This window comes from Staurois parvus, unplaced genomic scaffold (genome assembly GCF_062004578.1).
Source record: "Staurois parvus isolate SC_StPar_1 unplaced genomic scaffold, SC_StPar_1.0 ptg000397l, whole genome shotgun sequence".
In the NCBI taxonomy this organism is placed as follows: Eukaryota; Metazoa; Chordata; class Amphibia; order Anura; family Ranidae; genus Staurois; species Staurois parvus.
Genome location: NW_028318193.1, coordinates 3,980,052 through 4,003,680, shown reverse-complemented (window position 1 = coordinate 4,003,680; position 23,629 = coordinate 3,980,052). Strand labels below are relative to the sequence as shown.

The window sequence follows — 23,629 nt, the reverse complement described above, 5'->3', positions numbered from 1 at the left end:
GCCAAGCACCATAATGGCCATTTTTCATTTGGATATTTTTTGTGGCATTTTCATTGAATGAATCACGATAATTCATACGTACGACACGATGCTGATGTCTCCTTCCGGCAGGCTACGTAGAGTGTGGGAGGGTAACAAAGGTCACAAAATGACATAATTTCCTGTTACAGGTTATGATTTTCACGGCTCAATCAGCTTAATCATTGGTGGTTACGTCGGATACAAGACCGTGTCGTTTATCTAATTAAAAATCGGATTAATTTTGTACCATCTATGGCCTACATAACTGTACAATAGGCCAACAGATCGTGATACAGCCTGGCACGAAAACAGAATTGTTTGTGGACCACAGTGGTGATCCCCTCCACTGTTCCCTAAATAAACTTAGTCGGCACCTTTCAGGGTACCTATATCTGTTCAATGTGACCATTCGCATACATAGCCAAATATGGAGATCAGGCTGTGTCAAGCAAAGGAAAAAAAGTGCACTGAGTGACAAGCTCTGCACATGCATGGGAAGCTGTATACCTGTCATTAACAGACAATGAACTGAGACTGTACACCCCAACTCAATGTGACTCTGGAATACAGGCCAGAAGATTGACAGGAGACCATCAACATAGATAATTATCTTATACAAACGATCTCAATATTTGTTCTCCCCAAACCTCTGAGTATTTAAGTTTTAAGGGGAGCTCACTGAATTCTTATCTGATACTTAAAAGAAAATACATCTTTTTTATTACAATCTTATTCTGTGGTGATGATTCCATGGTGTGCACAAAGGTTCTCTATGTGTCAGGACTCTGTAAATAAGATAATAATCTCTGTCTTGTAGTGGGAAAATAAGTACCAGGTGTGAGGAGACAGGAACCACTTCAGCTAACAATCTACAGCAGACAGAAATATATACGATCCCTTGTTTAAAGTTGGTATAATTGGGAGCAAACAGACAAGAAATGGTCCAAAGTAAACTGTTGTTTTCAATAAAAAAGTTTTTTTAGATTATAAAGGGCCATGAAACTCTTAGAACCCAACACACATAATTCCCTATTTTGTGGATTAAGGGAAAGTTGGAAACGAAGTCTTGAATAACAGTTTTATCCTGCAGTCAAATCAACAACTATGAAATTAGAGAGTGTGAGGGAGGAACACTGCTGGAAGCCAACTCCAAAGTGTGTCTAAAGATTTGGATCTTGACAAAAGACAGACGAGAAAGTTTCTACACTAAGTAAATGGTTTCCAAACAATCTGGTGCTAACAAATGTTTAAACCTACTGCTGGTAAAGTAGTGCAGTCAATTACCAGTGGAGTCACACAAATCTCACTTCTTTTTAAAGCCTAATTAAACTGTGGCAATATTAAAAAGCTAATGCCTTCCACTACAATGATGAAAAAAAAATCTGCAATGCCAAAAGTGTCACAGCAAAAGATAAAATCTAAACTGAACTGAGCAATGGTGACCACCCACAGAGAATCCCAATCTATTATATCACAGTAAAATTGCTGATGTGTGAAATCCACTATTTACTAGTTAGCTGTAAGGTGTAGGGACAGGCCTTACTCAGATATAATATTTGACTGTGTTACAAATGACTGGACTATTCACACAGAAGAGTAGAATCTGAATAACTGATCAACCTATTTTCAGGTGATCAGAAATGTGGATTAAAGTCCAATGTCTATATGGTGAAAAAAGTATGTATTGCTCCATCACCAACCTGGTCTCAAAATATCAACCAAACCGCTCTCTTAGATCCTCCCAAGACCTTCTGCTCTCCAGTTCCTGTGTCACCTCCTCCCATGCTCACCTCCAGGACTTCTGAGCTTCTCCCATCCTATGAAACTCCCTAACCCAATCTGTCCCACTATCTCCTAACCTATCCACCTTCAGATGATCCCTGAAAATCCTTCTCTTTAAAGAAGCCTAGCCTGCTTCTAACTAGTAAATTGCTTTTTACTTCCTCCATCATCTCATCCCCCCACAGCTATTAACTTTCATATCACTCAACCCTTCCTCTTAGATTGTAAGCGCTAACAAGCAGGGCCCTCTGTTTCCTCTTGTACCAAATTGTATTGTTTACCTTAATTTTGTAAAGCGCTGCACAAACTGTTGGCGCTATATAAATCCTGTATTATAATAATAATAATATTACAGCTCAGAAAAAGTGATCTTTTGTTGTAATAAGCTTTGCATTTTTTGGTTAGGTTTGTTCGAGACCCAGCAGCCCTCTGATTGCTATACATTCAGTATTTAAGATGCTGGATGCTAAAGGGGAAAGCAGGATGGCTTTCAGTTCCAGAAAATTGACATAGTATAAACTTCCTTCTCCATACAATGTCCCGAGTACGGTGTCCCAGGATTCTGCTCCATCTCATCAGGCTAGCATCCACTGTCAAAACGATCCACTGTAATAAAGAGTATTTATTTGAAAGGGATCATTGAGTACTGGAGTAACTAGAGGGAAGAGTGCTTTAGGTACGCCAGAAGGGAAAACCTCCTTTCTACAGAATTATCTATCTTTTTTTAAAACCGGACACAATGAGGTTTATTTATTAAAACTGGAGAGTGCAAAAAAATCTGGTGCAACTCAGTATAGAAACCAGGTTTTATTGCCTCAGCTTATTGAAAAAGCTGAAATTAGTAGCTGAGTGACTACCATGCAAAGCTGCACCAGATTCTGTGTGCACAAGTTTTGATAAATCTACCCCAAAATCTACCTGCAGGAGTCTGGTATGAAAACAGGCACTGGGTACAGCTACTACTACTACAGCAGTAGAAAATCCACAGGCAGAGCAAGGTCCAAGCAATGACTAATGCTGGGTATACAAAGAATGAAATTTGGCAGGTTCAGCAGGGACTAGCCAAATTTTGATCTGTTTGTAGGTCACCCTGTTGAATAAGAATGCTGGAAAATCTTTTTTCGATCAGCAGCTTGCAGCACTGTTCAGTGTATTCTGACAGCGGAGAGACACTGCTGTCAGAATACAATTTTCAAGCATGGGAAATCCTGCATCCACATTAAAGTTTGTTTTTTTTTTCAGCTCACTGGCTAAATGAAAAAAAAAAAACTGTGTGTGTGCGCATAGGTTTGGGCTAGTTAAACACACTTTGTATCCCTCCAATACCTGCTGAATAGACTAAAATTCAAGCCATGGGTGGCCCTGTCGACACCACCAGGACCAAGAAACTTCAACTTAGCTGGGTAGAGAATTGTCAGCCAAACAGTGACTAAATACAAATAGGTTCAGTCACTGTTCAGGTATTCAGACAGTCACTAGTACTGCAGATTCAAGTCTACAAGTGTATAGCGAGCTTAGCAATACCAGAAATAACAGGCAGTTGAGCAGGACTTGTGCAGATAAATAGATACTAAAAACAAAGTCCATTTTCAGACAGGTAGACAGAGTAATAACTGGTAAACACAGACTACATGTGAATGGTATAGACAGATGCAGAGTTCAATATATTTCAAATGAATAATTCAGAACAGAAAGTGGCAGAAGACAGACTAACCTGTTGCCCAAACTTTGGCTTATTGTGCAGCAGTTGTGTACACTTTCTTGACTAGAGCAGGTATGAATTGCAGAGTCCTGAGTTACAGTGCTAAGTAGTGAGCAACAGGTAGGTGGTAAAGACTCAAGGTTTACCGTTGCAGGTGTCCAACCACCAGGACACAACTTTAGTGAACCTCCATTTTCATTGTATGCATCTTCAGTTTTGTGCTAGAGAAGGCAATTTGCAGTGCTCTAAGCTGTAGTTGAGTACACAGCAGTGTTGGAATTGAGGCACCAACAAACACATTCTCCCAAAGAAACAGAATGTTTAACCACTTCCCCTCCCTAAAAAATACAAACGGTTTAAAGGGGTTTGGGGAAAGTGTGTTGTCTATTATATAATGCAGAAACATCAATGCTTACTCCCAGAAAGCCTGAAAGATTCCATACTCTTAAACGATAAGTTCACCTTTGGAACATGTTCCCACCGCTGCCAAATACCCTCTTCCCTGTGACAGCAGTATGGAGAGAAGTTCCCGGTACTAGCTGTCACTTTTTAAAAACAGAGTTCTGTGAATGAAAGAACTACAAGTCCTGACAGCCTTTGTGGCTGTCGATTTGTAATTTTCAATTAACTACTGCAGAGCTGTTGAGCGCTGTGGTAATTCTTTGAGTCTTCCTGTCAGACTGTATCTGCTTGCCCGTACGGGATTTACGGGCACACAGATACACTGACAATTTGCAGAAGTCCTGCATGGCACCAGCAATCTACTGATCGCTAGTGCAATGTTTTCCAGGCTCAAAAAAGAAAAAGGGCATGTATTTATTTTTTTTAAAGTGAACTTATCCTTTAAGAGGGAAAAAAATTAATTGAACTCAACCACTGCCTAAGTGTTATCACAAAATGCAATTGAAAACTAGGAGGTTTTGCTGAGCTTATCATGTCAAATCTCAAGAACCCAGTTTTGGCAAGTTCAGCACAGCAAGGTTGAAGATGTGATGGGCATATGTCTGATTCTATGTATCTAGATATCGATCAATCTGAATAAGAAGGTGCTTGTAGAGAAAACAGAAAAAAAGAGATTTTAACTGCATCATTGTAGTGTAACTACTAGTGAGAAGGTTTCTGGTGTAAGATGCTTAAGATACATCATACAAGATGAACAAAAAGCATATGAAGAATGTCACATATCTGATAGAGGCAGCATCATAATTCAAAGAACCAACATTGACAGTGTGTACAGAAGGATGGAATCACTTAGTGTATTTCTGCAAACAAATGATTGTGCTCACAAACTACAGAGTACAGCTTTATCTGTGTGCAGTGATGAAAAGGAAGTCATTCATAGCTCCAAGTACCACATAGCAGAGCGTGCAATGTAAAGTTCTGGTGTCAATGTGCAAATTGTCTGCAAACCATCTGCTCTGTGAATTAGAAGCACCTGCCTGCTTGCCTTCCAAGGAGCAGTAAGTCATTTGTCTCTGTGCTTCGGTCAGGTGCTGTAATCCAAACTCTTAAAACCACAAATAGATGCTTGGATAAACAGCCAAAACTAAAAAAAAAAAAAAAAAAACAGAAAACACTGGACCGAAGAAGAGAGACTGCATGCAGTTCTCAAGGGGTTAATGAGAAATAAACTACCAAATGTGGCCATTCTAAAAAGATGCTTCATTTAAAACCTGCTTGTGGATTACAAACAAAAACCAGAAAGAAAACAAACATATGCCAAGGGTTTAAAGTGGGGGGGAAAAAACAGAGCAAACCTTTTGTTTGTGCCAAAGTCAACACAGTTGATCTGAGGAGTAACAAGCACAATTTGTTATGTTAATGCTAGGGCTGTTTATCATTCTTGGTCTTGTTTTATCCAAGCACTGCCTGAGATTTGGTCACTTGTTGTGCACATCATAGACGCTTATGACCTTGTAATGGCTTCCCTCAAGCTGTGATGTTTTGACAAATCAAGTATAAACCACAGATGGTTAGATCTGTGCATTATGAACAGATTTAGGACACTTCCTGGAAAGGCAACCACTTAGGACAAACAGAAGGAGAAAAATCAAACTTTTGATATCAGATCTGTCAACTATTAAAGGGGACCTGGCTACAAAGATTTCTTTTTTGTGATAAAGGCATGCATGCTAAGTAACTTGCAGTTGTAACACTTGTAATGATTTACTAACTTTCCCCTGACGGTGCCTTCACCTCCATGTTATGTCAACCCCATCATAATTGGGTATCTGAATCTCTTTCCTGGAATAGGAAGCTGTCTCAGAGGGGGCAGTCATGGTAAACATGGTTTCTGCACAGTAGCTTTGTTCCTGACTGAGTGTATATGTACACAGAACTGCCCCATGCTGCCAGAAGGTTATAATGTAACAACAGCAGTCCCAGTGAGTGATCACTAGGGGAGGGAATACTTAACAAATGCTTCCTCCTGCCTGCAGCAGGCATTATTCTACCAGCATACTCCTCTCAGGTCTAAGCACATCACTTGGTTTGAATTCAAGGACTATCTTTTAATAGTAATAGATAAAATGACATGTTTCTATATATTGTGACATTCCATGTGGACTTGTAAAGTTATGTGAGGTCCAAGACAAGGCATCTTCCGAGGACACTGAGCACATATGAATAATACATGTTCTGTCAGGCCATCTGCATTTAATAATGGGGCTTCTAGTTATTATTTTCTACGAATGCATATTATTGCTTGTGGATGAACCTTTTAGAGTAGAATGTAATGCTTCACAACATTTTGGACCATAAACAGAAAATGAAGCTGGTCACAAACACATTCCTGTGTCTGAGTCAACCGTCCAAGGGCACATGTGAAGGTAAGTTTGTAAAAATGTTTATTGTGATTAGAGCTCTATAAGCAGACTAACTGGTATAAAGCTAGCCATACTCATACAAGACTAGACCGAATGAGAAACATTAGGTATAACATTTTAAAAGATTTGGCCATATACATGTACAGTACAATGGCTACAGCTGACAAATACTGTATGCTAAACTATCTGCGTTTATTTTCATTCCTCCATCATTTCAGCATTAAAGATTACCTTCTGAGACCTTTCATTCACTGAACTAGACCTAATTCTAAAAAAAAAACAAAAAAAACAAACAAAAAAAAAAATATAATGGAAACTAAAATGTTTTACCCAAAGTGTAGCTTTTAGTGACATTAAGGGGTTTATTTACTAAAGCTGGAGAGTCCAAAATCAGACTCCCTTCTGCATAGAAACCAATCAGCTTCCAGGTTTCATTGCCAAAGCTTCATTGAACAAGCTGAGGTTAGAAGCTGATTGGTTTCTATGCAGAAGGGAGTCTGATTTTGGACTCTCCAGCTTTAGTAAATAAACCCCTAAATGTCTACATGAATACATTTCTGACATGTCACTGTATACTGCAACAATATAGTAAAATAAATAAACGAATGTGTACCTATGGTCAAAATATAGTAATATACAGTCATGGCCAAAAATATTGGCACCCCTGCATTTCTGTTACATAATGTACCAATTCGCCCAGAAAAGTCTTGCAATTACAAATGTTTAGGCATTCTCATGTTTATTTCTTTTGTTTGTATTGGTATGACACAAACATGTGCAGAAGCAAAAAGCCAAATCTCACACATTCCACACAAAACTCCAAAAATGGGCTGGACAAAATGATTGGCACCCTCAATTTAATATTTGGTAGCACACCCCTTGTAAAAAATTACTGAAATCAATTTCTTCCTGTAACCATCAGCGAGTTTCTTACACCTCTCCACTGGCTTTTTGAACCACTCTTCTTTTGGCAACTGATCCAGGTCTCACAGATTGAAAGGGTTCCTTTTTCCAACTGCTGTTTTGAGATCTCTCCACAGGTGCTCTATGGGATTGAGATCTGGACTCATTGCTGGCCAGTTCAGTACTCTCCAGTGCTTTGTCTGAAACCATTTCTGGGTGCTTTTTAACATGTGCTTTGGGTCATTGTCCTGCTGTAAGACCCATGATCTCTGGCAGAGACCCAACTTTCTGAGACTAAAAATTGTTGAGGTGGTGGGAGCTACACGATGCCATCATCCCTTGGCGTATTGCATATAGGAAAGTATTCTCCCCTGGAGATGGGACTTTAAAAAGGCGGCACCAGCCAATGAGCCAAATTTCGAAAACAAACACATTATCTAAAAAGTAGAGGCTGGGTGGAGTAACTGGACCTTTAACACTTCTGGGTTGGAGTGGATGCATAATCTGTCTTTGTGCCTATTTAGGGAATTTCAAACATATACTTGGAGCATATATAGCCCTTAGGGGGGCTACAGCATCCAGACGTCACATCTAGGGCAGGGCTCAACAAATCCCAGGCGCTAGGTCGCTATGGTGACTAGAAACTGTCAGCGCAGTGGCATAGCATGGGGGAGGGGGGGACAGCTGGGTACAACGTTTAGAGGGAGTCATGGAACAAGTGTCCCAAAACGGACACCAGTCCTGTCCCTACTAGGCGGCCAGTAGGTGTCACTGTCCCACTTGTGTATATGAAGACAGGGATGGGGAGGGGTGGCGCTGTGAGGGTGTGTTAAAGGAGGAAAGGGGCGGGACTGTGAAGGGCGGTTTGAAGGACATGCAGAGCTGCAGGGTAGTAGGAGGGGTGGTTCAGAGGAGGAGCGGAGCCCCTGGCAGGCAGTGTGCCCTTTTCGGCTCTGGAGCCTCCCGCTCCGGGCTCCTCCTACAGGATCACTATGCGCAAGTCCAGGCCGAGCTTTCCAGGGAGAGTTTCAGCCTCACCTCGGAGCAGGAACCGGCGGTGCTAATTGGGCTTAGCAATGGCCCCGAGCTAGACACTCACTTGCAGAGGACCCTTCGTTGCTTTGGTTCTCCCCTGGATGGGCTGCGATTGCGAATCAGGTTTGGGCAGCCCAGGAGCACATTACCCCCTGGACAGCCGATGCGGCCATGTATCAGTGCAGCCTATCAATACCCATTACTGCCACCTATCAGTGACCATCAGTGCTGCCTACCAGTGTACCAATGACCATCAGTGCTGCCTACCAGTGACCATCAATGCAGCCTATCAGTGCTGCCTATAAGTGACCATCAGTGCTGCCTATCAATGTACCAGTAACCATCAGTGCAGCCTACCAGTGACCATCAGTGCTGCCTATTAGTGCCCACCAGTGCCACCTACCAGCGTACCAGTGACCATCAGTGCTGCCTACCGGTGACCATCAGTGCTGCCTACCAGTGACGCCTATCAGTGCCGCTTACCAGTAACCACCAGTGCAGCATATCAGTGCCCATCAGTGCCACATATTAGTGCCCATCAGTGCAGCCTACCAGTGACCATCAGTGCTGCCTACCAGTGACCATCAGAGCAGCATATTAGTGTACCAATGACCATCAGTGCCACCTACCAGTGTACCAGTGATCATCAGTGCTGCCTACCAGTGACCATCAATGCAGCCTATCAGTGCCCATAAGTGCCGCCTATCAGTGATACCTTTTAATGCCCCACCCAATGCCACCTACCAGTGTACCAGTGACCATCAGTGCCACCTATCAGTGACCATCAATGCAGCCTATCAGTGCTGCCTACCAGTGCCCATCAGTGCAGCCTATCAATGACCATCAGAGCAGCATATCAGTGGCCATCAGAACAGCATATCAGTGACCATGAGTGCAGCCTATCAGTGACCATGAGTGCAGCCTATCAGTGACCATGAGTGCAGCCTATCAGTGACCATGAGTGCAGCCTATCAGTGACCATGAGCGCAGCCTTATCAGTGACCATGAGCGCAGCCTTATCAGTGCAGGCTATGTCATCTAAGTCAGCAAACTTAATTGGGGTCATGAAGTTTTGCATGACTGTGGTAGAGAATTCAGCTGAAAGGGCAGAGGACCCAGGTGCACCTGACAGAGCAAAAGGGAACTCCAAGGATAGGGAATAGTAACAGCAGAAGAGAGCATGACTACAGATATCAGCACTATTAGTAGGAGTGCTACAAACAATCCTGGAGCTTTACATTTTTTCCTTTTTTTTTTTTTTACACGGTGTCTTAAATTTTTTAAATTGCGATCATGGACAACATCCCTTTTGATAACATGGGCCATGACAGGTACTCTTTACTGAACATTTTGGGTCTATTAGACCCTATATCTCTCCTCTGTCCTTTCACGAATCTGACCAAATCCAGATTGGTTTGAACAGATGCTTTCACAGGCTGGTAGCGACCTGTTTACAGTAGACCAAAACCGGAAGTTACAAAATACACATTGCTTCCGGTTTCTTAGACCATAAAGATGATCAGGGAAGTTCAAGTCCTCGGTCATCTGTACAGTAAGTTAATGGTACTGCCAGCTTCAGTCCTGGGCTCCTCTGTGGAAGGGGACGATGTAAAAGCGATCCAGCGGCTATTTAGCAGCTAGGATTGCTTTTACAAGAAAGATCGTTGCTGGAAGAAAAAAAAAAGAAAAGATACCAAGGACATGACTGCAGCCTTTGCCCCAGTATAACCACTCAACCCAAGGACGTACGGGAACATCCTATGAGCAGAAAGTGGTTAAATGATTTTACACTGACTTTAATTTTAACCAAAAATGCAAAGTGAACTAAAAATGTTAACGCGAGCAGACATTTGTTATATCTGTGGAGCACAGTTGCGGAAAACGCACTAATCAGAGTGAATAGTTGCAAGGATTGAAAATCACTCAGCACTGTTTGGAATTACTATTTGTGGATATGGACTAGTACAAACTGTTGCGCTAAATTAATTTATTTAACTGCTTTCCTACAGGGCACTTATACCCCCTTCCTGCCCAGTCCAATTTCCAGCTCTCAGCGCTGTCACATTTTGAATGACAATTGCGCGGTCATACAACACTGTACCCATATGAAATTTTTATCATTTTTTTGTGACAGATAGAGCTTTATTTTTGTGGTATTTTTTTCTTAGTTTTTGTTATAAAATTTTGTAAATAAGTGATTTTTCTCCTTCACTAATGTGCGCTAATGAGGCTGCAGTGATGGGCACTGATAGGCTGCACTGATGGACACTGATGAGGAGGCACTGGTAGGTGGCACTGATGGGCATTGACAGGCACTGAAAGGAGGCACTGATATATGGCACTGAGTGGCACTGATATGCGGCACTGACTGGCAGCACTGATAGGTGGCACTGACTGGCACTGATGGGTGGCACTGAAAGGCAGCTCAGATGGGCACTGGCACGTGGCACTGTTCAGCACTGACAGCTGGCACTGATGGACACTGACAGGTGGCACTTCTGGGGCCACACTGATCATCAGTGCCCTGATGATCAGTGTAAATGTCCCCTCCACGGAATGCCGATTACCGGCTCTCCTCTCCTCACGAGCTGTCAGCGTGACTGCTCGTGAGAAGAGAAATGCCGATAACCGGCATTTCCCTGTTTACGTGTGATCAGCTGTAATTGGACACAGCTGATCACATGACCGAGTTGACATCTTTGGCTTTTTCCATGGATCGGTGATCCGCTGTGTCCGAGGGACACAGCGCACCACCGATCGCTGCGCTGCGCGCTCCCTGAGCCGCGCATGCGTGGTGAGAATGGGAGAACGTTATATGACGTCCTTCCAGAACGAGAGAACCACCTTGCGCCCGTCATTGGACTATATGGCGGGCAGGAGGTGGTTAAGAAGTGTGGACTTTAATATATGTTTTTTGTACATTATTATTACACAGTACTAATATTGCACAACATTTGTCTTTGGGAATAATCCCCAAAAGGGGTAAAATTGTAACAATCCTTTGTATACTGTACAGCATTTTGATTGTGGGATTAGCACCCAGCAGAGTGTATTTGAAATTATGCTTTTTTTTTTCACACTTGCACTTCGTATATTTATGTGACTGTATTTTTATACCATCGGGAATCAAGAAGTAGGATTTATATTATTTGTTTATTTTAAGCACATTGGTTGGTAATTTTATGCATGTATTTTATTATTATACACAAGATATGCCATTAGAACTGAGTACCACACTACTATATGAAATTAAAAATGCTTTGATATTATTGGATGAATATATCTTTATTTTGATGTACAATGTTCTGTGGCCCAATAAGCTTCTCTATTTATATTAACAAAGATTGTAAAATAGATCTGTACTCCGTACACTGTCAGAAACACATAGCTACAAAAGAGTAGCAATAGAATTCAACAGGTCTGTTGATAAGGGAAAGGAGAAATCTGGCTTCCCGCTGTTAAATAGCACACAGTATGATGTAATATAGAAATGAAAAGTGAGACAATTGCAAACATGCTGAATGGCTGATTCTGACACAGGTAAAAATGTGTCCCTACTCTGCCTTCTGCTCTGTCTCAGCACTCTTACCTCAAACTCCTTCACCTTTTCCATTGTTATCAGGCGGCGAGACGTGTGGCTGGAAAGCATCTGTTCACAGTTGCTAATAAGTTTCAGGCATGGATGCCGGGGTACAACCTCCTCTGTATATCTAAAAGAAAGCAGAACTTTAAAAATCAGGCAATGAACCACAAGCATTAGCCTTTCAAGAGTATTTCAGAGGCCGTTCTCACTAACACTCCATTGTGTTTTACATACCATTAAGATGATTTACTAAGCCAAGCACATATTGTGAAAGAGATCGACTCAGCTAAGGAAACTGGCAACAAATCGAAAATGCACATCAGTGTGGTAACTTTATGGTTAGTACCCAGAGGACCACTTCTACACCCAGTTTCACAAAACTGATATTCAGATGAATGTTCTGCATATATTGACAAGTAGTGAAAATACTGTAATACTTATACAGCTGCACAATAAATGCTGTATTTATAATAATAATAGATATAATGTAGCTTGTTATGTGCAGAAAGAATGGAAACACATCTGTCAGTTGATCAGCCTACCATACATACAATCTAATCTGATCTAATTGAAGTAAACATTTAAAAAGCTTCCCACAAATGATCTGTAAGCCTATGCTTATAGATGTAACCCAGAGATATCTCTCTTAGTTTGGGTGCCCAATGAGCAAGTTTTGGTAGCGCAATGGCAATACAAAAACTGCGTGAGATTTATTGCTAGAAATTAGCAACAGATTGCTAAACATAGGATACAATGGAGTGTAGACTGTTGGAGCGATTTGCGCAAATGATCATTAAAACAGATAAGGACAACCACACCATCCATTTAGAGGCTACATCAGGAAAATCTAATAAATCTGTTTGCAATCACCCAAAAGCCTGGGTTCTGTGGAAATGTGATATGCGGATGAATCAAAAGGACACGTGCAATTCTCTTACCACTATTAACTATTCCTGCTATAGAATACAATGTCCCTTTATTTGTGCCTGATTTGTATGGGGCAGACCTATGAAGAAAAAAGGGCATCTATTTCCCATAACAACCAAAAAGGTTTCATCTTTCATTTAATAATTAATTTACACTGGGACTCATGTTGTTAAGGAATCTCTCTCTCTCTATAATATATATATATATATATATATATATATATATATATATATATATATATATATGGGTTGATGGGTTAAGGACCTTCTATAGCCCTGTCCAACTCTCCTAGAGTAACTGCCTGTCTCCTGGAATCTCCCCCATGCTCTTGAGACTGTATATATATATATATATATATATATATATATATATATAAATATATTTATATATATATATATATATATATATATTTATTTATTTTTTAATATATATATTTTTTTTTTTCAAGATAAGTGCTGACCTCTATTCTAATCATTAAATGGATGCAATGCAAGTTTACCTTTTTTAAGAATAATTATTTGTGTAAAAAGTTTGTGAGAAGGAGAGCAAAAATCCTTTCATGCATTGCAGAGATAGTAAAATAGTACATAGTGTTAGACAAAAAAACCTTTCCTGCTCACAAAATTAAAACATTTACCTATAGACCAGCTTTGCCCTGGGCATCACATACAGGTATATGGAAAATATTTCACAAACAGTCTACAATCGCCTAAGCGCCCACCTCACTGACAACAACCTCCTCGATCCACTACAGTCTGGCTTCCGTCCCCTACACTCCACCGAAACCGCCCTACTCAAAATCACTAATGACCTGCTAACCGCCAAAGCTAATAGCCACTACTCAGTCCTCCTACTCCTCGACCTCTCTGCGGCCTTTGACACAGTTGACCACCCCCTCCTCCTTAATAAACTACACTCCCTTGGCATCAGAGACTCTGCTCTCTCCTGGCTCTCCTCCTATCTATCCCAATGCTCCTTCAGCGTTACCTATAGCGCTACCACCTCCCCCTCTCCCCCCCTCTCTGTTAGGGTCCCCTAAGGCTCTGTCCTCGGGCCTCTTCTCTTCTCCATCTACACCTCCTCCCTCGGCAACCTGATACACTCCCATGGCTTCAACTATCACCTCTATGCCGATGACACGCAAATTTACCTCTCCACCCCCCCAACTCACCCCTTCAGTCTCCGCCCGTATCACCCACCTACTGAACGACATATCAGACTGGATGTCGCTCCATTTCCTCAAATTGAACCTTTCCAAAACCGAGCTCCTGATTTTCCCCCCAGCCCGTGACACCCCCCCCCCCCCACCCTCTCCATCACGACCAACAACGCCACCATCAGTCCCACCAAGCAAGCCAAAGTCCTAGGTGTCACTCTAGCCTCAAACCTGTCCTTCCAACCCCATGTCCAATCATTGGCAAACTCATGCAGGCTCCACCTCCGCAACATCTCCAAAATACGTTTGTTCCTAACCCCAGACACTACTAAACTACTCGTTAACTCCCTTATTATCTCACGCCTGGACTACTGCAACTCCCTTCTCACCGGCCTACCTCATCGCAGACTATCCCCCCTTCAGTCTATCCTGAACTCAGCGGCCAGACTCAAAAATGAAAATACAGGAATATGAGTTTTCATTCAAATCAAAAACTTGTACTTTATAAGAGGGCAAAACAGTTCAGCATTGTCACACATGGTATTCTCTGTAGAGCTGGGTTTTGAGGGGTTTTTTTTGCAGCCACCGGTGAGCAAAGCAGTATTTAAATTTGTCAGTTCTTATTAAGTTGAATAAACAATGCCGTAAAGAGGAACTCAACTCTGAAAGCCGTGTCCTTAGAACATGAGGCAGAGGGCAAAGGATTTTATCCCCCGCATTGCCTTTAGTCATCCTGCAGCTGATATTTCCCCATTACTGACTTACCTCCCACGCCCGACTGCACGACTTCTCCAGGACTTCCCCCATCCTCTGGAACTCCCTACCCCAATCCATCAGACTGTCACCTACCCTGCTCACCTTCAGGCGCACCCTGAAAATCCATCTCTTCAGGGAAGCTTACCCCACCCTTACCTAACAGCTGTTCTCCTCCACTCCTCCTACCACTCCATCGCCCACAGCCACTTCCTCCTGTACCTCTACCCCCTCCCTCCTAGATTGTAAGCTCGAAAGAGCAGGGCCCTCGAACCCCTCGTGTATTGTATTGTTACTGTATTGTCTCATGTACTGTCCCCCCAATCTAATGTACAGCGCTGAGCAAACCCTTTAGCACTATATAAACACTGTATAATAATAATATCTTGTTCTGTACAGTGGAAACAGAGCAGGGTGCCAGAGTGGAGTATGTTTAAAAACAACGTTCCATTTGTCACTTACATCTGAAGGACCTGTAGATTGCTCTAAGTGTCAGAGTGGTGGTGCAATATGACAGCTCACAGCAATCTGGATGGACTGATATGGCTGCAGGGTACAAGCAGGGACCAGCTACAAGAAGACAGATCGGCAGTGTCTCTCCTCTCACTCACGGCACTAACAGGAAGGCAGACCATCAAACAGGCTGTGGGGGGGGGGGGGGGGTAGACTGCAAGTGCTTGAAAAAAGAGGCAGGGCCTCAGAAACGCGTTGCAGCCCCCCTCCCTTCCCCCACAGCCTGTCACGTTCTTCTATCTGCCTTCTTGTTACTGCCGTGAGAGGAGAGACACTGCCGATCTATCATCTTGCAGCGGGTACCTGTTTGTACCCTGAAGCCCTATCAGTCCATCCAGATTGCTGTGAGCTGTCATATCGCACCACCACTCTTACATCTGAAAGACCTGTAAACTGCTCCAGGTGTAAGTGACAAATGGAATTAAAGTGTTGTTTTTAACCATACACTAATCTGGTGCCCTGCTCGGTTTCCTTTGTATGCTTGTGAGGGATTACCCAGATACACTGGCTAGGAGCTGCCGGACAGAGGGTGTTTATCTCATTCACCTTTCCACCCATCCATCTACCTGCTTTGTGAACTCTATGCATTATTCACTGTGGACTGTTTAATCACATGTTGTACTGAATACTGTTTGTTGTATACAGTGACTTTGTATGTAGGCAGACATCTTGGTAGACAAGGTTTTGCTTCCTCCTGTTAAAACCTTCATCAAGGAGAACAAGGGGCAGCAAGGTAGTGACATCACCAAACCTTAGTCCCCTTATGTTACATAGTTAGTCTGGTTGAAAAAAAAAAAAAGTCCATCTAGTTCAACCAGTAAAAAAAGAAAAAAAAAAGTTATAATCCTATACCCACAGTTGATCCAGAGGAAGGCACAAAACCCAGCAAAGCATGATCCAATTTGCTACTGCAGGGAAAAAAAAATTCCTTCCTGATCCCCCGAGAGGCAATCGGATATTCCCTGGATCAACTTTACCTATAAATGTTAGTATCCAGTTATATTCTGTGTATCGAAGAAATAATCCAGGACTTACTGAGCTGGATGATGTATTTATACATGTTGATCATATCCCCCCTTAATCTCTTCTTCTCAAGAGAGAATAAATTCAGTTCCTCTAATCTTTCCTCCATGCCTCTTATCAATTTGGTTGCGCTTCTCTGTACTTACTCCAGTTCCCCAATGTTAGTGCAGTTAGAGTCAGCATTGACTTAGATCTCACACTGCAGATTCACAGCTACGATGCTGTAAAAAGGAGTGCCTAGGGACACTCACATACCACAAACAGCAATTAAACTATAGACAACTGGTGCACAATTAACGCTTTTTTTTTTTTTATCAGCGTACTAATATATTTTGGAAAAAAACTAATTAAAACAAAAGGATTTGTTTTTTCTAATAACTTTACAAATGCTGATCTAGTTATCTGCAGTAACATAACAGTCAACTTTACGTCAGCATTCTCACACTTTCTGCGTAAAAAAGGTGAAAGAGCAGAAAATGTTATGGATTCATCAACAAAGATTTTCTCTTTTTTCTTCTCCCCCCTCCAAAAAATGACCTGTTTAAATAGATGTATTAATTTCCTTAGAGCCTAAATAAAACAAGTACTTTGAGATGGCAGTCACAGGCTTAGGAGAACTATTAGACTTCTAATTAATTTTACATTTCATGCAGAGGAATTTCTGTTTCTGAGAAGTGTAAAATATCTCCAAATCGGCCATGTTTGTGGCCTTTCCTCGTTGTGTCATAATACTGTCTGCTCTCTGGATTTGCTCAGTGCACGTTCTCAGCATCCCATACCCAGACTGATTTCTAACTCTCAGCAATAAACCAGAACAAGCACCTAATCCCTTTATCCAATACTTGTCAAACAATATTAACTTCTAAAAGCTGTTGAAAATGAGTGTTTGGTTTCAAAATATAGCAACTTGTCACGGGGTGAAGTTCATGGAAAAAAAAATGAAACCACTGCCAGGTTTAAAATTAAAGCAGCAAAAATCTACCCTTCATATTGTTAATTACCATTGAACTGTGTTCTTTAAATGTTGTACTGAGCAGATGATGCTTATGTTGTCAGTACTGCAGGTATTCTATGTATACAACGCCACACTGTACAGTAAAGGAAGGTTAATGAATTTGAGCAGCCACTGATCTTTGAGGTTGCTAAATTCTACTGAAAATGCAAATGGTAATAGGCATCTGGAGTAAGGTGACAGGCCCTTTACTATTGCTTTCAGCACCAACAATGAATATTCCTGTGTGATGACAAGTGCTCTCCATTTAAATTGATTGTACGCAATATCAGTCCCTACTGAAGTTTTCAGGGCGCTATACAACTATACCCCATAACATTATAATCAAATAAACTGCATAATAAAAATAATTTAAATACAGCTTAAATATGGTCTAATAGACAACCTAGTTCCAGAATGTATTTTCTACAAGCCCCTCCAGAGGACTATCACCACTGGACTTGAAAGGTTATTAGGATACTACAATTACTACTAATCTGGTAAAGGCATTTCCAATTTTTATAAGATAGGTTCGCCTTTCATTACATGTTACATCCATATTCATATTCAGGATGTAACATGTTACAATCTGACCAGCAACTGCATGCCCCCCCCTCGCTGTCACAATTAAAAAAAAAAAACGTGGCCGTGCGGGGCTCCACCTGCCCAGCCACGTCATTCATTCACAGCTTTCTGTGAATGGCAAAAACTACATCTCCTGGCAGCCTTTGCACCTGTTGGCTTGTAGTTTTCAATGAACTACCACAGTGCCCCACAATGCCGTGGTAGTTCATTGAGCCTTCCTCACAGTAGTATCTGCCTGTTTGTACGGGACATACGAGCAAGCAGATATACTGACAGACCAGGGGGGAGACCTGCATGGCACTAGCAATCTGCTGATCACTGGTGCATTGCTTTAGAGGCTCCAAAAACAAAAAATAAGAAAACGCAAATTTTTTTACCTGCAAAAAATGTGCCTTTATTATTTTTGTTAAAAGGTGACCTTATCCTTTAACCACCTTATCAAGGTACAACTTGGAGATGTAATACAGGAGTGTTTTGCCTCCTCTACCCCTAAAGAGTTTTTCACACTGGTGCCTGCTCAGTGGGGAATCTAATCCCCGCAGAGCAGATGGAGGACAGGTCTGTTTCCGCTCCACTTGTGCTCCATTTGTGCAGAGCAGACATTTGCACAGCCTGTTGTTCTTTCTGGGCCGGTCGGATGTAAATGGACCACCTTTCTGTTTACATCCGAATGTCATCGACGGATGGGGAATGGATCCCCCATCTGATCCAATCGGGTCTCCCTGATAAACGGACAGACACACCCAATTGGTCCGCCTGTGTGAAAGGGGCCTAAGAATGAGCTTTTTCAAACAGCGGTGGAGGTCTGATATACAGAAATCAGGAAACTGCAGGTAGAAATATTTCTAAAATATGGATATCTTCAGCCATCTGGGTGAAACGTATTCCTTTTAAATGCAATATTTATAGGCAAAGAGGAATTCATAATAATTAAAAAAGTCTAAAGAATATGTCTAAATAAAAATACAGATTCTTTGTAACCCTCAATCATCCTTTTATTATCAAGCTCTTTATGATATTTATAACTAACTCAAGACTATACTGTTTATTTTTTGCTGTGGTTCATGAGTACTACATCTATTATCTATGTAATACTGTAGATGTATATATTCCATATTGGGCTTCACAAGGCTCATTAAGTAAATAAAATTTTTCTTTGTCGTCCTTGACTAAGCCAAATCTTCCTTCATATGTGTCTCACATGCTCCCCTTGTTAGACACCTCGACTCACAGTTGGAGGGTTTCAGCAAAAGAGGCAGTGCTGTCAATCTAGAAAGCAGTGGACAGGACAAGATGTGGCCATGTGTTGTTTTACAAGCCACATGCTTGTGAATCAGCAGTGACAATACTGATGGCCACACCTAGTGCAACATCTTCTCAATTCACAGATGTGCAAGCAGGCATAGCCTACATGAGTGTGTCAACTCTGCTCTGAATTCAGGAGCAGCACAGCATTGTTGCCACACCATCACTGGAAGCTGCATTAGACAGACTTCACCAACAGGCTCATGAGACATCTGTGGGACTTGCAGGGGGAGAAACAGAATACTGCAAAAGCAAATGCAGCTCATATTTTTTAATAGAAGGCCAAAGTTCTACTTTAACTGTATCAGCATATGATTTCAGCATAGAAAGCTTTGATTAGGAAAAAAAAAAATACGGTTAAGAAAGCCACCCATAGTGCTTCCAACTGCACACAATACAATATAAAATTGTTTTTTGTTCGCTGCATTGCACCCTATGGGGTCAATTCACTAAAGATTACCGCATGCGTTAACATGGTAATGTAACTCATTTGCATAAATTATCTCACGTGCTAAAGAAATTATCAATTCACACAAAAATTAATAAATAACTGTTATTTGGTATTTAACGCAGAATAAAAAAATATGTGCTGGTAAATATCGCAACCAGGGGTTTGCTGGCAGTATCACATGCAGTATTTTTTCCGATGCAGTGTGGAGATCCCCACCAATCCTTACCAGGTCCTTCAGGTCTGGTATGGATTTTAGGTTGAACCCCATGCCAAAATTTAACAAAAAAAAAAAAAAAATGGTGTGTTGTCCCTCCAAAATCCATACCACGCCCTTGGGTCTGGTGTGGATTTTGAGGGGACCATCCACACCATTTTTTTTTTTTTAATTGTCATGGGGTTCCCCCAAATTCTATACCAGACCTAAGGGATGTTTTTTTTTTATTTTGGTGCGTTTTTTTTTTTGTTTTTTTTTTAATTGTTAACTGCTGGCATATTTTATGTACATTCAGCTGACAGCTGAGGAGTGATCCGTTGATAAGGACGTGGCGGCTGGCTCCCTTAACAACTAGCTATCGTGCGATAAATTACCACTTGAGAAAATGTTGATATTTTACTGCAAGAGTTGTTTACAGAAAAATTCTTAGTGAATTTCACATTTGCAAAGATTTACCACATGCGTTATTTTACTGCATTTTTTCAGTCATTATTTAACTCTTAGTGAATTGACCCCTATGTAATCAGGCAGACTTCAGAAGTTTTCTAAACCCCTCTCACAAATGAAAAAAACCAAACATGCTGATAGCATACTAAACAAACTAACTATGATTAAAGGTCATTAAACCCAAAACCAAAATAAGTAATACAGGGCAGCTTACCAATCATTAGATGTGGAGGCTGCAATAGTGTTCTTTGTTTAGGCTTTTCCACCTCTGGTTTTACCTGGTGATCTGACCAGTAACACACCTCCTATATTAGCGTGCCCCCACTCTAGATGAAAGAGCATAGGGATACCTTTGGGCAGCAGCACTGTGTCTCTGAGAGCTTCACAGAACAGCTGTATTTATACTGAGATTAAAGTACACATGGCTGGACTCTTTTTACTAATTAAGTGACCTCTGAAGGCAATTGGTTTCACTAGATTTTAGTTACGGGTATCAGAGTAAAGGGGGCTGAATACAAATGCATGCCACACCTATCAGATATTTGTTTGTAAAGAATTTTGAAAAACATTTATCATTTTCCTTCCACTTCACAATTATGTGCCACTTTGTGTTGGTCTATCACATAAAATCCCAATAAATACATTTACGTTTATGGTTGTAACATGATAAAATGTGGAAAATTTCAAGGAGCATGTATACTTTTTCAAGGCACTATAAGAAATGCATGGATAATTTAACCCCCCAGCATCCTTCCAAAGCCGAAATCTAAGTTTGGGAATTTAAATTTAGCATTTACAACAAGTTTACTTTGTGACTCTTTATGTAGAATGTAAACTATCACTGGCAAATATATGGTTAACCACCAAAGCTGCACAGCAAAGCCTAACTATAACTGGGATGTCCACAGAAATACTTACACACTCTGACAAATTTGTATTTCACTGCACAAGGGTTACTAACAGAAGAATGTTAAAAATTCAGACACAACAATGATGTTAATGTGAGATTAAACAAATAATCTTTGTAGTTTGATGTTATCTTTCAGACAGAGATGATTATCGCTTCTTGCTAAAACAAAGCCTGTCTTTCCCTTATGGTGCACATAACAAGGTTTGCTTGGTGAAAGTCATATATAGAAACTCGGCCTAAAGGATAATAAAAAGCAGCAGGTGCATTGGTAGTTGTTTACTAGTATGTACAGATCATTAACCAGCAAAAATTAAGTATTATGATTTGGGTGAACTCGCCCAAAGCAGCATTCCACCATCCACTGGCGCATAAGTCTACAATAAGGTAGATATTTTGGACAAATTATTTTGGCTGACCTGAATAAATTATTGTATTTTTATCATAAATGCTTTTAGTTATAATTTAAAATATTTCTTTAACTGTCAAATAATTTAAAGTGGTTTTAGACCCTTATATATACACTGAGAGAAGTGACATGCCTCAGGTGATACACAGAGCTTAAACAAATCCTCATACGAGTTGTACCTGTTTATCTGCAGCTGTATGTTCCCTGCATCCATTCAAAGTGAAGAATTTACAGAGGATCTCTCACAACTGAAAACCAGGGCACGGAGAGCTGAAATTACACTCAGTGAGGATTGCTCAGAGCTGATTGGAGGGAAGGGGCACCCCCTTCACACAGCACACAAGAACAGAGGTGAATTCGTCAATTAGCTAAAGCTCCCTCCTCTGTCACCATTTTTCTCTTGGTGTCAGGAAAACTCATCAAAAGTGACTCATACGGATAGCAGAGGAACAAGACAGCAGACAGAAATGATGCTCTGTATTGAGACAAGTACACACTATGGAGGGATATGCTTTTTTCATATTTCTTGAAGTTTACAACCACTAACAAGAATATGCACTGTTTACATTAGCAATATCAATATAATCATATATATGAATAAATACTAAAATATATTTCTGTATTTCTCCTAATAATACAATTATTTTGTTATATACATTTTAAAGCTATCAGAGCCCTCCCCAAAGTACAGAAATACTGCAATCATATTGAAAAGGCACACAACTGCAAACATAATACAACTCTGAGTATAGAATGATTTCAGTGTGTGCCCTCTGAAACACTTACTCTGGACGGTACACAGGTAACCAATAGACTAATCTTCCTCCTATAACAAGAAACTCGGCTGCAAAGCTCAACAGGTCCAGGAAGATATCACTCAGATGATAATTTAATTGAACAGGAACGTGACATTCAGGGCTGAAAGACACAGCATTTGTTGTGTAGTATTTTAGTATAATACAAATATTTACATATACGTTTGTATAGCATGTTAAGAAAAACTTGCATGAAGTGATTTTTTTTTTTTTAATTTAAATGTTTATTGATTTTCAAAATATTAGGAAATTTAAAATCCACAATATAAATTCTCTACATTCATATAACAACAATATCTAATTTAAATATTCATTTCCCATATTTTCCTTATTTCTCCCAACCCCCCCACTAGCAAATCCAAAGTCACCCCCCCCTCCCTAACCTCCCACCCAACCCTACATCTACCACTCTTTGGCAAGAGAAAAAGAGGCTCTAAATTGTGCTCTCACCATAAGAGGGCAGGAAAAAGAGAGGCCTTATCCTTGTCCATTCACCCTTGATCTAAACTCTTCCCATTTTTCCCATTTTGCCTGATATATCCCCATACCATCTTCCTGGGTATAAAACAGTTTCTCTAATCTTACAATATAGTCCATTCTAACTATCCAGTCTTGTTTTTTTGGAGCTTCTACTTGACGCCAAAATTTTGGAATCAATCCCTTGGCTGCATTTAGAAAATACCATGTTCCTGATTCTTTATATTTATTTACTGTTATTTCTGTATTATGTAAAAGGCAGGTTCCAGGGTTCAGACTAATATCAATTTCCGTAATCTTTCTAATTTGGTGTACCACTTCTCTCCAGAATATTTGTATCTTTGGACATTCCCACCATATGTGATAAAACGTGCCCATCTCTCCACACCCCCGCCAACAAAAAGGTGACTTCTCCCCACTCATCTTATGTTCTATACTCGGTGTGATATATCCTCTTGTCAAACATTTAAAATTAATTTCCACCTCCCGTGAGCTTATATTCTCGTGAACCAACCTAAATATTCTTTTTTGTTTAACCTCATCTATCTCCACACCCAAATCTCTTTCCCATTTTTCTATATGCATTACTTTTTTTCCACCTATATCTAACTCAGTGAGAATTTTATATATCCTTGCCGTACCGTGTTTGCCATCACCTCGTGATCCCAACAACTTCTCAAACAAATTCCAATCTATAATCGCTCTCAAAGGCTTAGGCAATTTCCCCACAAAACATTTTAATTGATTATATCTCCAACCATCTATCCTAGTGAAAATGATGAAATGATTTAGTACTACAACCTGT

General features: G+C 40.7%; 1 protein-coding gene across 1 annotated transcript in view; it reads right to left on the bottom strand.

The window, feature by feature from the left end:
• The window catches only part of TRMT11 (tRNA methyltransferase 11), a 92,327-nt gene that overhangs the window by 7,709 nt on the left and 60,989 nt on the right, over positions 1–23,629 (bottom strand). The window contains exons 11-12 of the mRNA XM_089686448.1: positions 22,319–22,450; positions 11,858–11,978 (exon numbers count right to left, since the gene is read on the bottom strand). Coding sequence (XP_089542574.1) covers positions 11,858–11,978; positions 22,319–22,450 — 253 coding nt within the window. The remainder of the gene's footprint in view (positions 1–11,857; positions 11,979–22,318; positions 22,451–23,629) is intronic.